We start from the raw sequence: 15,838 nt of genomic DNA, 5'->3' as shown, positions 1-15,838 counted from the left end.
CATGTACAAGCAAGGAGGTCTGTGCGTTGAAGGTAGGCAAGCTCGGAGATACAAATGGAGGACCCCTGCAATGCCCTCTACTGCAACCATACTATCTCTCTATGTCACATTGATGACCTTGCTTGAGAAGACGGCGGTCTATGTGTTTGAGCATAAGAAATAGTTTTGTGGATGCTAAGTATGCAACAACAAAAAAAGCATTAAAAACTCACTCGCTTCAACGTGGTAGCAGCTTCTACGTAGCACTCACACGTCCATATTTTTTCTTCCTCCTTCTTCATGCTAGCATAAATATTACTAATGAAGACATAACCTGTGCATTTCATGGGGCTTGCATAATTATACACAAACCTTTAAAGCTTCACATTGTACCAATTTTTATGAGCACCTACAGCAGTGGTCAACTGATGGCATCGGCAATATTACCCAAATAGCTTTGTCAAAGGGATCAACCATGCAAATGCATTGTTCTTTGTCTAATGCAATGCTATATTTCTTCTCATGTTACTAACATACATTTGGCTCTGGTCCTCTAGACCTGCATAACACCATGCATTGAGCACATTGAAAATTTTGACAGTTATATCTATTGAGAACTGCCTGCTTGGGGAGCCCTTGCAATGCATATCCTCTTAAAGTGCAATCCAACACAATACGTCTAGAGAAACTGATGCCCTGCATTCACTAAAACCATCCCAAAGCTTTCTAGTCCTGTTCCTATAGGCGAACATAAGAGATACTTACAAGGATGCAAAATTGATAGGTCTATTGTGCCCAAATGTCGCAACACCATACATGCCCCTGTTGCAAGCACTCTAACTAGACTCTTTATGGGGACAAAGATGCAACACAGAACATGCTCCGACATATGTGGACGTATATAGAGACGGTGCGCACAAAAGAACCAACCCAAACACTCTGTATTACAGTCATGCAAGGTGACCCTTGCATGAAAGACAAGATTAAGTAAGCTACTCTAGACGTATATCGGATCAAGTTCTTTGAGAAGATCATGCATGCAGAACCATTTCAAAGTAATTAATAGCACAAACAATTCAAAGACTTATTTCCATCGACCTCTAGCAATTAGGGCGACCTCGCCTCGTAATTGGCCTTATTCGCTGAAGGGTTCGCTGCTGGTCCTTGAAGTCTAACTTGACCGCCATGATAATCTCGATCATCTGCATATTATAGTACAGACAGCACAACCACCTCCAATGCAGAGATCGCACTAACTCTCCACTTTGTTTGTAGCATTGTAGGAAGCCATGGACTGTTTCCGACTAATGTGAAGCGAGCACATCTCTGCAGATGCAGTCACCTAGTGTACGCACTAATTACAAGATACGCAGAGCAAGGCTAGGGCAAAAAAGCTCTAGACTGTTTTTAGTTGATGCAAAGTGAGCACATCTCTCTAGATACAATCACCTATGATTTTGTCTTATAGCCTTGGTCGACATGTATATCCAGAATGTCATCTTTTGAAATGCATTGATTGCGGGATATACCCAGCAGGGATAGGGCTAGGAATCTCTAGCCAACTGTTTTCAGACTGTGAAGTGAGGGTATTTCTCCTAATGTACACACTGACTGCAGGATATGCCAAACAGGAGTAGGGCAAAGAAGCTCTGGATTGTTTTCAGCTGTTGTAAAACGGACGCATCTCTCCATATGCAATCACCTACGCTTGCTTGAAGTGCAATGATTTTGGGATATGCCCAACAAAGACAGGGCCAGAAAGCTCTAGCCTACAAGAGCAGCTTTACAATGAGCATCTTCTATGTTCGGCTATAATCAGAGGGAGATCAATACAGGGGGCAGAAATCGAGCCCAGATCGATGTATGGTAGTCTTCAACAGATGCAGAGCACTACGAGTTCTGGGAGTTCTTCTGTGCTGGCTCGCACTAGTACTTTGGAGAGCAACCTCAAGTAAGCCGCAACGCAGAAAAATTATTAACTAAATTATCTGCTTCCATAACAATCAGCTAGCAGCAACAATCTTTTAAACAAAGCTTGAGTCATGCATATATTGTCACATTTTAATTATGTAATATGAATGGTAATGCAGGTGAGGGAGCTACAACAGCACGTTATGAGGAGACATGCACTCTTGGTCGGCCTAGATATGGTGCCCCACTCAGGAAACAGATTCAAATCCTTGAATCAATCTTCAACTCTGGCACCACCACTCCCACTCGCGACATGATCGTCAACATTGTCGTGCAGCTCTACAAGTATGGCACCATTACTGAGGCCAATGTCTTCCACTAGTTTCAAAATCGCAAGGCTCGTGCCAAGCGGAAGCTGCAGCCTCCGCCAACTGCATCTTTGCACAGTGCGGCAGAGTTGTCTCCTATTTCCAGTGCCGCAGCAAGCATCGCTGTCCCAAATCGCAGCAGCATGCATAGTCTCACCTCAGCTACTCACCTGCAGAATGTTGTATCCCCACAATATACTAAGTCATGAGCATACCACACAATCCAAAAGTAGGAGTCTATCTCTCAAGCATGCCTCTACCTCTTCACCCACAAGCTTCTCTTCCCCTGACCATCATCAGTATGTGTTTTTCTTCCCAACAACAAAAACCACCTACAACCAAACAACCTGCAAAAAAACAAAAAACAAAAAGTCGTTTGTACTCTCTCTCTCTCTCTCTCTCTCTCTCTCTCTCTCTCTCACTCACTCACACACACACACACACACACACACACACACACACACACACAGCATCACATTTTGAGAGTGAGTTTTGTAAGGAGCTAACAAACAATGGAGGTTGTTTTCCCTAGCCAATTCCCAATTGCACTATGCGAGTAGCAAATTGACCATCTACAAATGCTCACAGAAGCTCATGGGAGTGTGTACGCATAGCCAGACTCTTAATTACTGTCAGAAAACCAATATCGCATTTAATTGATTTCCGCAACCCAATTGTAGTTGTTTCTCTCTCATTCTGTGTAGAACTTCATAGATGAACGCAACAAAATGCATACTCTAACCTCAACCCAATTGCCAGGCTTAACAAAAGATTTGAGCTCAAAGTCAACCAACAAAAGGGTAACAACTTCTTCTTAAATTACAATAATCAAAGTGATAATTTCATGTAGTCAGGGACAATATACAGTAGCTTAATCTCAACAAAGAGTGACAATCTATGCTCAAAATGGTAGTCGTCAGAGTCTAGCATAGTTGCACTTTCCATTTGCCAACAACATATTGATGTAGCTCTATACTCCTTTGCCTTGAGGATTCCAAACTCGTCTTTTGAAAGAAAAGGACCTCACATTAGATGCCTGACACATCATTCATTAGAGCTGAATTTCCTATTGAATATACCCGATCAGTAGGGACCTAGCTCCAGATGCCTGATGCATTGTCCACAAGGAGAGTGAAAATTTGTATAATCAAGCACAACCCATGGTCTACATTCAAACCATCGGAGGAAATTCATGTATGCCCAAATGGTAGTCCCATTGGCGAATCAGTTTTCCTGAGTAATTGCTGCCTTCCACTCACTTTTTAATCACCAAACCCTCCCCTCTCTCATTAGTTGGTCGATATCCCTCAACCAACTATCCGTCATAGTGGTATGAGTGTAAAAGTAACTTATGATTATAATAAGTGTGGATTTCCTTTCCACCTACCTCTATTCCCTAATTCCCACATGGACCCCTTTATACCTATGCAAGTCTCAACACGTGTCTATTCCCACCTACCTATAATTCCTATGTGATGGATAATCCTCCCTCCCTCAACTTGTATATAAATCCCGATAGCTGCCCTCATTTGTAACAAGGTCTTCACTCTCCATTCAAGTGCAATCTATTGTCATTGCTCTATTTCTATCTTGCACTCTCTTATGTCTTGACATTAGCATATTAATTAATAGTGATATTAATCACATTTAAGTTAATCTTTAAGTTCTCACATGGTATCAGAGCACTAGAACTTAAGATTATTTTTTTTAATTAGCGCTAAGAAGATTACATCTCTCTAGTCCACACTCGAAGCCTCACTTTCCATTCTTTTCAAGGAATCCGGAACCTCGAAAGATGGCCGAGTTAGCTTCTTCATCCTCCGCATCCACCTACAAGCCCCGCTACATTATCGACAAGCTTAACGGCACTAACTACCAAGTGTGGAAGATTCGGATGGAACTCTACCTCACGCAGCTGCAACTTTGGGACGTCATGTCAGGAGTCGAAGAGCAACCTGACCACCCCGAAGACAAAGATTCAACATACTTCATCGACACCTATAATACTTGGCATAGTAGAAACAATAGTGCCAAGATGGAGCTCATTCTCCATTGCCAAGATCGGCAAGTCCAAATGGTGAAAAAGCTAACTACTGCTAGCGTCATTTGGAAGTTCTTCGAGAAGAACTACTAGCACACTGACCTCGTCTACCAAGTTTCCCTGATCAAGAAATTGGTAAACACTACCATGCAAGAAGGTCAGTCATCCTCCAAGTTTTTGGAGACGTGGCAAATACTTCTAGATGAAGTACTTATCTCAAGGCTTGCCATCCATGAAGAGCTTCAAAGTATGCTCTTATTGGCTTCTCTACCTGCATCATGGAGAGCCTTTATCACTACACAAGCCACTACGGCTAACTTGCAGCTACAAAATCTTGTAGCCAAGATCCATCACGAGGAAACGCTTCGCGACCACACTAGCAGCTCGCAGAAGTCCACGGCACTTGTCACTATGACAAGAAACTCACGCCCTTACAACGGCAAGAAGCCTCAACATTCGGGCCCTCCTCAACAACACAATAATTCTAGAAGAAAGTTGCAATTTCAAAGCCACCACAATCACCAAAATTCAAAGCAATGCGCCAATTGTCATCACTTTGGACACCTCACAAAGGACTGTCGGCAACCACGCAATCAAGGTAATCGTCCTATCTCTCACCCTAACCTATATCCTTCTTACCCTCAAGGGGGGACACGCCATGGCCAGCCATCTTCTTTTATTTATGGTCAAGCTCATTATGCTGACATATCTACTTATGATAGCCCATCTTATCCTTTGCAACTATATGCCACCACTATAGCTACTTCATATCCCAATATCTGGCTACTTGATACAGGCGCCACCCATCATATGACATATCACCTACACTGGCTATCCAACATCACTTATCTAGAACACCCTCTAGAAGTATGCCTCGGTGATAACAACATCCAGCTCACCAAAGCTTATGGAGATGCTGTCATTAACGTACCTAATGGCCTACACACCACTATTTCTCACGTATATTATGTCCCTGGTCTCAAGAAAAATCTCATCTCTGTCAGCGAGCTAACCGAAAACGGCATCATCATCAAATTCGTGCGAGAAGGCTGCCACATTTCGGCACTAAACAAAGATGGTCAGTATGTCACACTTTTGGTCCCCAAAACTGGGCGTCTTTATCCATTGGGTGACTCATCGTCTGCACATGCATCTGCATCATCCATAAAAACACAAGAAAACACACATCAAATGGCATTATAGACTAGGACATATTTCTCAACATGTTTTGCACCAACTCACTCATCGCCAACTTGCACTAGGTCTTCCCAAGCACCTCACTCACGTCACACTTTGTGAGGGCTGCATTCTTGCTAAAGCACATCATGTCCCATTCCCTACTTCATCATCACGAGCCACTGCACCTCTCGACCTCATCCACTCTGATGTTTGTGGTCCATTGCCCGTCAACTCCCTCACTGGCAATAAGTATATGCTTACTTTTATAGATGATTTCTCAAAATACACAACTACTGACTACATGGCCGAGAAATCCTCAACCTTCTCTCATTTTTGCACCTTCAAGGCATTAGTTGAGACTAAACATGGCTTTCACATTAAAACTCTCCACACAGATCATGGTGGGGACTACACTTCTCATGCATTCAAAGATCTATGTCTTTCTGCTGGTATTCGACATGAATTCTCCATCACCGACCACCCACAACAAAACGGTCGTGCCGAGCGCAAGAATCGCACACTATTTGAAGTTGCTCGTGCCATGCTTCTTCAAGCTAGCCTCCCAGACACCTATTGGGAAGAAGCTACCGCCACTACATGCTACATTCAAAACCGCATTCCATCCACCCGCAATCCTACTACTACACCCTACACCCTTTGGCACGGTCACTCACCTCATCTTGGCCACCTTCGCATCTTTGGAAGCATTGCATACCCACTTGTGACGCAACCTTTATCAAAACTATCACCACGTGCTCAACGCACAACTTTTGTCGGCTATGGTGATCGGTTTGGCATCAAGGCATACCGCCTCTATATCCCAGACCATCACAAGTTTATCTTTGCCCGTACCGTCGTCTTTGATGAAGAATTCATCATCTCAGGCAAATCTTCTCCACCATTGCACCCTACATTCTCATCACCATTCCACTCTTCTCATCAATCTTTGTTGACGGCCTCACCCACACACACACCCATGTAAATTTCCCACCCTTCTAGGCACAATCTTGAGCCTCCCTTAACCATCCAAAGGCCTTTTCTCATCGCCCATCCACCTCCTTGTGTCTCGTATTCTCATGCACAGCCAATCGGCAACACTCCTGCACCACCTCTTACACCCATCTCCTCACAGTTGACACCATCACCAACACCGTCCATCCCGACTGCCGCTACTTCTATCACACCGCAGACACTCGGTGCTCCACCTCGTGAGCTCCCATCACCTTCGCTACCGGTCTCACCTTCACAATTGCCATCGTTTTTCCACAACTCCCACGGAACCTTGCCAGTTACTCTCATCCCAGTAGATGTCGACGAAGTCGAGCCTCATAGCTCTACTTCTGCCACCTCGCCATCGCAACACACTTCGGCTATACACTTGGACCAAGCCGCCTCTAGTTCTCATGGCCGCACCCGCTCTCTTCGCAAGATCTATGAAGCCACCAATTTCTCTGTTGTCCTCAGTGATGAAATGATTCTTGAACATCCACCAGAGCCTCTTGAAGATGCCCTTCCCCTCTCTGTTCTCGATGCCCTCACTTATAGCGAGAGCAAGGAGTAGCATGCTGCTATATTGGATGAACTCCAAGCCCTCAAAGAAGCTAACACTTGGGAGCTTGTGCCACCTCCTAAGAATCATAACATTGTCTCTTGCAAATGGCTATTAAAGAAGAAATACCACCCCAACGGCTTAGTTGATCGCTACAAGGCACGCCTTGTCGCTCGCGGCTTGGCTCAACAACAAGGTGTGGACTACTTCGACACCTATTCGCCAGTACTGGGTATGAATTCATTTCGGCTTCTTATTGCACTTGCTGCTAAGTTTAATTTTCTTTTACATCATCTTGATATAAAAACTACCTTCTTACATGGCTTGTTCCAAGAGCTCATCTATATGCTACAACCTCCTCATTTTGAAGACCCTCACCACCCTGATTATGTATGTAAATTGCATAGGCCCATTTATGGCTTAAAAACATCTTCACGAGAGTGGTACATCCGCATGCACCACTACTTGCTCAAATGTGGCTGGGAACGTCTTATGGCAGACTACAATATCTACATATGGCAAATCTCTAAAGGCATGGCTATCTTAGGCGCATCGGATGACATTCCTCTTCTTGGCACATCGGAGTACATCCTTCTGCAAGCGATTGACTGCATCTCTCACGCCTCATCTTGTAATTTTAGTTTGATCCCTACTGGATGAACTTCTCATTGAGGGGGGATAGCATGTATTTACGACATGGCTACTTCACAAAGCTCTTTTGTTCATCAATCTCAATGTTACAATGAGAATTCCACCCTTAAGGGGGGATGTAAAAGTAACTTATGATTATAATAAGTGTGGACTTCCTTTCCACCTACCTCTATTCCATAATTCCCACATGGACCCCTTTTTACCTATGCAAGTCTCAACATGTGTCTATTCCCACCTACCTATAATTCCCATGTGATGGATAATCCTCACTCCCTCAACTTGTATATAAATCCCATTAGCTGCCCTCATTTGTAGCAAGGTCTTCACTCTCCATTCAAGTGCAATCTATTGTCATTGCTCTATTTCTATCTTGCACTCTCTTATGTCTTGACATTAGCATATTAATTAATAGTGATATTAATCACATTTAAGTTAATCTCTAAGTTCTCACAATGAGAGCATGATTTTAATGGTTGAACTCTCCTCTCTCACATTAATTGGTCGATATCCCTCAACCACAGACAAATTGGAACAGACTCGCAGTCCGAGAGTAGAACACATTCACACCTAGAATTTGAATATTGTGTATCTTATAACTACCAAGCCTTATGCAGTACGATTGTGTGTGTGTGTGTGTGTGTGTGTGTGTGTGTGTGTGTGAGAGAGAGAGAGAGAGAGAGAGAGAGAGAGAGAGAGAGAGAGGAGCACTACAGTAGTGAAGCAGGAACCTAGTGCTGACAGGAGCACACTTTTCATTCTGAAACTGACGTGCCCCCAATAGATGAACAGAAAATAGCAATTTTGTGCATGTCGTCCACCCCTCAAAATGTGTGAGAGAGAGAGAGAGAGAGAGAGAGAGAGAGAGAGAGAGAGAGAGAGAGAGAGAGAGAGAGAGAGAACACACAGAGCACCAATGAACTGTTACATATTTGAAGTTGTTACATATTTTTTCTTTGTTTAGTCTCAATGAACTGTTATCAATACCAATTTTTTTTTGTTTATATGACTACATCACTACAAAGCACCATAAATTTTCTACAAAGAAAAACAAAGAACTTGAAATTCACGAATCAAAATCTAGTTTAAGTTTGTATTCAAGTCACATTACATTACATGCATTCATTCACTAGAAACAATTATTAATATATATACCATTTTCACATAAATTAGAAGAATATTCTTTCTACTTTTTCCTTCCCTCTCTCCCTCTCCCCCCCCCCCCCCCTCTCTCTCTCTCTATTTTCATAAATGCATGTATAGAAACAAGATTTGAAAAATGTTTAATCTTACTATTTTTTAGGTTTATACTTAATTGGAAGGCTTGAAGGTGGTTCAAGAAAGTAGGCAGACCTTGGAAGTTTTGATAACGTAGAATATATACTAATTTAAATTCTATAGTACTAAAGCATGAAAGGAAGAAATACGTATTGGAGTCCAATTCAAGTCTTTTATGTAAGTAATGAATAGGGGTTAAGAATGAACCAATCTGTAGTGTGGGGAGCCTAGTATGTTGGGAGTCCACTGCTTATGCATCAAATTATTCACCATCTAGTCTTTAGCAATACCTTCACTAGAGAGAAAGAAGTATTGGACGCCTCTGATTGCACCAATCCAATTGAACTTGGACTATGTGGGAACTTACGATTGGGAAGAGAGAGTAAATATGGTCCTATTACTCTGACTATTTTACGATTTTTAGGTAGCAGAGATCGAGTCACTTAATCATACAACGCTGCAGACATAGTCCATTGCACCAGCAAGAAGAAGGGTCCAGTTTAATAATTCACTCTGTGATGTGAAAATGGATGCAGACCTTCTTTTATTGATGTATAAGCATAGGCCTACACGCAAAAAAGAATAGATTTTTGTGTACAAGTACAACTTGGTAGTTCATTAGTGGTTGCTTCTCTCCGACAATCTCATATTCCTTTCCCTATGCCTTCAGACATCAAAATATTCATTCATGCCGCTGCAAGAGGTGGCCTCGTTATCCTCACCATAACCGTATATATTTGCCACTTGATCTCAATTACTTGGAAGTTGCTTCCTTCTTGTCGTAACTACAACTTATGAAATATTTCCCATTGTCAAGGTGGCATGCCCCATAGACCTTGTACTCCAATAGTCACGAACCAAAACCAATTTGATGGAGAGTTTGGAGCGGAGGAGTAATCATGTTCGCAACATTGCATGTTCTTTCAAGGACCGTTGATGTATGATTAGATGTTATTTTCTAAGATTTGAACACTTTTTTGGCTTGCTTGTTCCAAATAGGCAATGCCTTGAGAATATTGAGTCTTCTTTTATGCCTAATTAGAATAGAATGAAAGATACTTTCTTTTTGTACTTCACATGGATAAAGCTTTCTCTTTTGCCTTTCCTCAAGGATTCTACGTGTAAAACTTTTTCTAGAACTTAGAGGTTTCAAACTAGTTTATGTTTTTCACACATTTGAAATGTAATTTCTCAATGTTGAGTAAAACCCAACTTGAAAGGCTAGCACATCGACACAAGATTGACTAGGTTGGTGGTCAACCATAATATATTAGGGTTCCTTATTATCATGCCACATGGCAATGGAGACATTCCAGTACTATAAGTTAGCAATGTGGACACGAGTTGAAGTTGAGCGATGGATAAGGAGGGAATCTACAATGTCCTCTACTGCAAGCCTATGTGGGGGGGGGGGGGGGGGGGGGGGGAGGAGAGAGAGAGAGAGATTTCTACTTTGTGAAGGCTTGATATGCAAAATAGTAAATGTTTGAGCATTTTCATTTGCTGCATTAACACATCCTGGATACTTCCAAGCAGAAATTCTTCTACATTCCGACTTATTTGGTAGGTGTTGCCGCATTTTATAGATCTATTGCATCCATTGAAAACAGTCTTTTGATGGTCGGTCCTTGCCGTGGATGTCCTCCTGTACCTGCCCTCGCTACGTATTTGTTTGAAAAGGGTGACATGCCTGGAGATATAAAAAAAATCAAAAACTGATGTAAATTTGACAATTTTTTGCACCAAAATATCTTTTTTGAATTTGGATCTCTTTAGAACGAAGTACAATGTTTCAAAGTGAAGCATTAATCTCAGATCTGTGGTTGAGCAGCATGGTTGTTTGATCTCATCCGTTGTAATGCCTCCTATAGAACCAATTGAATAATTCCTTTAGTGCATTGCTCCTTCTTTGTCCACCTCCCTTTCTCGTACATTTGAAAAAAGAAGTCCTTGCTTGATAGTGAGATTTTTCCATTCCCTGAGTATTCCATGTTGCAAGGGGTCCTTGTTTTGCAAAATATGGTCCATGCAGGTACAGAATATGCTAAAAATAAAAAAAAAGTTAGTTGAACTCAATAGGATGCAAAGTAAAATACTACCCAGACTTTAGAAAGTAATTGAATACTCACCAAGTAATATGTGATGTCTTTTGCTCCCCAAGCATCTGTAATAGCAGTTATTAAAAGCTTTATTGTCTTTTTAAAGTCATCTGCATAAGTAGCAGAGCTAACTTGTTGTCTCAAAACTTTCAAAAAACTGTCGAGCTTCTTCCACACTTCCATGCGTTTGTTGGCTACATCTAGTCTACTTTTGACATTGGTTGTTATAACACAAAGATCCTTCCAGCAGTTCCACATAGCATCAACTTGTTTGTTGTCATGGTTACTCAAAAATCTTCTGGCTTTTGCTCCACCCATTGAAACATCTTGCAAAACATCACCGGTTCCTTTTGAAAGAGTGGGATCTTTTTTTAGATGCACTTGACCACCATGAAAACCCATTTGAGAGAGAAAAGCCTCACATTTTTCTATGCACTCGTCTGCAAGTTTAGTTGGCTTAATAGAATATCCATAGTCGAGATGGAGTCGAAGCAATTTGTCCAAGATTCTAATCTCTGCATGCATTGTGCATATATGTACATTTTTTAAATCTATTGTTAGAATTGGATCCCAAATCATAGAAGACGATGGGTAGTCGATGACGTTAACACTATTCCTCGATGGTGATTTTCCAACCTCGTGTTCTGCAAGCCATCCTTTTGTTCCGGTGCTTGCCATGCAATATAGACATGGATACTTGGTATTGGCACCTCCACATACACCAAACATGCACTTTAATGCTTTTAGGTCGGCACTCAAGTGCTATTCTACAAAAAAGTCACCCATGCCATCTACACAGAGTTTTTCACCTGCATTTTGGTCCTGTATAACAGAATGGATATCGGTCTGCAAAAACAGCCATTTCAATGTATCGTGATTTTCTACTGGTATTTGAGCTGCTCCGATCGACCAAAGTTCCATTTCTGATTGAGTTTTGTGGTATGGGGAATCAAGCTTACCCTGGCTATAGTCGAATGCTCTATTCATAAGGGATATGGATACTCTTTCCATTTTTTGACATTTTTGAATTTGAGCTTCATCCAATTTCAGAACAAATATAAGTTTTCCTTCACAATCTACTTCTTGCATATTATAGTATCTCACCATAGCAGATTAAACTTTTTTTATACTCATCCAAATGTTATTAAAAACATTATACTCAAAAGAAGATTTTTTTTTCTGTTTTTCATATGGCATCGTTCATTCTATATGATAGTACTCTCCAAAATGTTAATTCGGGTATTTCTTCGTTTAATAGAGTCCTAACTTTCCCAACATTATGATGCGTAGGCAACCCAAAAGATTTAATCTTGTAATACTTTAAAACCTGAAACCAGGTTTTAGAGATGGCCCTGTAACCCCTTCTACTCACCCCCACTGTGTCACAAACTTCTTGCATTTGAGAAGGTTGGACCAGTAAAACCATATCTTTCAGTAAACTTTGAAATACCAATTTTTTCTGAGTTTGATTTTCAGGAAGTTTCAAAAGTTTAAGAATATCACTTTTGTTCATTACCTCATTCAAAAATCTCACCCTTTCTTGACCATTGGACATATCAAATCCTAAAAGACTAGTCACATGTTCTCTAGTAATCTTTAATCTTTTTTTTCTTTGTCCAGAACCTTCTGTTAAGTTTAATACATCTCTCATTCGTTTTACTCGTGCTCTTCATCCTATTGGAGTTTCTTTTAAAGTCCGAAGTTGGTGATTTTCTTGTTTTAGAGATGCTATTTGGTTTTCAAGTTCTAAAATTCTTACTGCATTTGAAGCCAAAACAGTTTTGAGATATTGAATGTAATGTGTATGATCAATGTGTAAATGAGATAACCTAGAACTATATCCTAGTAAGCCATCAACCCCATCACCAACCAATCTCATCAAATCATGAGGAGTGTTAAAAGATGGATACCTTCCAGTGCTAGGATCCGGTGGATACAAGCTCCCATCTGTCCATATATCAATGTGTTTCTTTCCCTCGTTGCGAAGTTGTTGTGCTTCATTTGCAGTTGTAACTGGTATTTGATAGACACTCCGCGTAGTAGCATATTCCTGGCTTAGCTTAATGTTCAAGTGAAACTTGCGGTTATCACTAGTGGAAGATGTATTAGTCATTGTAAGTAATTAATGAAGGAGCAGAAAGTATAATGAAAATAACGTAGCAGCAGAGAAGAAGGTGCATCAGAGAAGAAGAGAAAAATCTCGTGAAAGGTGAGAGAAAAAAGAGAGATTCAAAAGTACTGGAAACAACTATTTGCCGCCAAGTGAAGTAAATGAAAACAAATTTCGAGGTGAGCCACAAAGGAATGTTAAGAAAACGATATCTTTTTGAATATTTAGAGATATGTACTTAGATACGCTTTAGATTGCGTAGGTATGCTTTAAATGACCAAAACGGACAAATTTGGAGCCCTTTTGACCACAAACGGCTCTGCTAATTAGTAATTTAACCAATTCCTTACACAGCCCTTTTTGAGTCATTTTTGGCCATAATGTCTTACACCCATCTCCTCACAGTTGACACCATCACCAACACCGTCCATCCCGACTGCCGCTACTTCTATCACACCGCAAACACTCGGTGCTCCACCTCGTGAGCTCCCATCACCTTCGCTACCGGTCTCACCTTCACAATTGCCATCGTTTTTCCACAACTCCCACGGAACCTTGCCAGTTACTCTCATCCCAGCAGATGTCGACGAAGTCGAGCCTCATAGCTCTACTTCTGCCACCTCGCCATCGCAACACACTTCGGCTATACACTTGGACCAAGCCGCCTCTAGTTCGTATGGCCGCACCCGCTCTCTTCGCGAGATCTATGAAGCCACCAATTTCTCTGTTGTCCTCAGTGATGAAATGATTCTTGAACATCCACCAGAGCCTCTTGAAGATGCCCTTCCCCTCTCTGTTCTCGATGCCCTCACTTATAGCGAGAGCAAGGAGTGGCATGCTGCTATATTGGATGAACTCCAAGCCCTCAAAGAAGCTAACACTTGGGAGCTTGTGCCACCTCCTAAGAATCATAACATTGTCTTTTGCAAATGGCTATTAAAGAAGAAATACCACCCCAAAGGCTTAGTTGATCGCTACAAGGCACGCCTTGTCGCTCGCGGCTTCACTCAACAACAAGGTGTGGATTACTTCGACACCTATTCGCCAGTACTGGGTATGAATGCATTTCGGCTTCTTATTGCACTTGCTGCTAAGTTTAATCCTCTTTTACATCATCTTGATATAAAAACTGCCTTCTTACATGGCTTCTTCCAAGAGCTCATCTATAGGCTACTGAGGCGGTCCGGGGCGGGCAACAAGAAGAGCAACCTCTAGACACCCTTCAAGGCTCCCGTGCTGCTCAATGGGGCTGGGGCACAACACAACACAAACCACAACAACAAACCCACAGCCAAATCCCAACTACACAAGGGGCACCACCTAATTTAAGAGCGAACTAGGACGCAAAAGAGGAGAATCGTTAGAGCAACCCACAAACAAGCAAGGAATTTACACTAACCCTAACACCAATGGAACACTCTCACACACTAAAACACGAGAGAGAGAGAGAGAGAGAGAGAGAGAGATAGTGCTCGGGCTGCTTTGAAACGTATCGGCAATGATCAAGCAAACACAACTATATATTTAAGAAAGAGAGAGAAAGGGGGAGGGGGTGCTTGTTGCATTAATACCTTCTTACAAATCTGTCATGACAAATCAAAGTGAGATTAGTATTTGTTCAACATAGCTTGCGTAAATTTCACCACAACACATCACAAAAAAAGCCACCCCAATCACTGTCTTAAAGCCAAGGGAGTCCTCTCCACCCTGTCGCCCTCTTATATTATGTGGGATTTATGGCTAGATTGATGACAACACCAGAGACAAGCTATCAGGAACTTAACAAAAAACACCAAGACACTTACGCATCATTGTTGTCCATTACTTCACGTTGGAAGGGAGACAAAGTATCCAAGCTTAGTCCAAATCCACCCTCCTTGATTCAGCAAATGTTGGGCTTACACTAGTAGGAGAAATGATAGATTTCCTACTCTCAATTGAATGATCACTCTCTCTCTTACAATGGCATAGAGTTCCCTTGCTAATCCCCTATTACAACACATGCACATGCATAAGACAATGAGCTTCCACTCAAGACTCCTTCTAGAGAGGTTGAGCTTGGCTTCTCAAGCTATAGCATAGTGCTCTTGCTTATGGCTCCCCCTTTTGTGCTAGCTACACCCTCCTTTTATAGCAATTTTGAAGGCTAGGGTTACTCCTCTAACCATGGTTGGGTTAGATTTTCAGCAATTTATCTAATTTCTTTTGCTTGGAATTATCAAGAAGTTGGTGGGGAAAGAGAGAGGAGAGAAATGGAGGTGATAGGACTTTTCATAGTGGGTTAGTGTTAGTAGAGTTAGTATTAATTTACAAATGGAATTGGATATTTACAATGGGAGTATCCATGTAGGATACAAATAAGGAAGAAAAACTCTTAAGAGGTAAGAAAAGGTGGATTTCTTACAAGGTTGATGCTCCAAGTGTCTTGAGTAGGGCCAATTTTTGACGCTTGTTGACGGTCCACTAGCTTTGACGGTACATTTTTTCTCCACTCTTGACCTTCCTTGAGAGACAAGGTAATTGAAGCTGAGTAATCAACCACCATGATGCTGTCTTTTAAGAGAAGAGGCTGAATTTTGTGGTTTTTTTGATAGATATGGGTAAATTGGAGGAGGAAAAATGAGACTAGGTGGTCAATTTTGGAATGGAATTGTGTGTGGGAGGTATGAGTTCACC

General features: G+C 41.6%; 1 protein-coding gene and 1 long non-coding RNA gene across 2 annotated transcripts; both read right to left on the bottom strand.

The window, feature by feature from the left end:
- Nucleotides 1-2,286: 2,286 nt before the first annotated feature.
- On the bottom strand, nucleotides 2,287-3,491 carry LOC147432000 (uncharacterized). The gene is made up of 3 exons (XR_015185445.1): nucleotides 3,338-3,491; nucleotides 2,519-2,605; nucleotides 2,287-2,428 (listed from the first exon to the last, which is right to left on the bottom strand). It is a non-coding gene; the product is annotated as an uncharacterized LOC147432000 (long non-coding RNA).
- A 3,050-nt stretch (nucleotides 3,492-6,541) lies between these two features.
- Nucleotides 6,542-8,027, bottom strand: LOC147431999 (uncharacterized). Its single transcript, XM_086491473.1, has one exon. The coding sequence runs from the start codon at nucleotides 6,775-6,777 to the stop codon at nucleotides 6,553-6,555; it is 225 nt and encodes a 74-aa protein (XP_086347599.1). The 5' UTR covers nucleotides 6,778-8,027; the 3' UTR covers nucleotides 6,542-6,552.
- Between the last annotated feature and the right edge of the window lie 7,811 nt (nucleotides 8,028-15,838).

This window comes from Adiantum capillus-veneris, chromosome 20 (genome assembly GCF_014529385.1).
Source record: "Adiantum capillus-veneris isolate H3 chromosome 20, ASM1452938v2, whole genome shotgun sequence".
Taxonomy (NCBI): domain Eukaryota; kingdom Viridiplantae; phylum Streptophyta; class Polypodiopsida; order Polypodiales; family Pteridaceae; genus Adiantum; species Adiantum capillus-veneris.
This window is presented reverse-complemented; position numbering and strand designations above follow the sequence as displayed.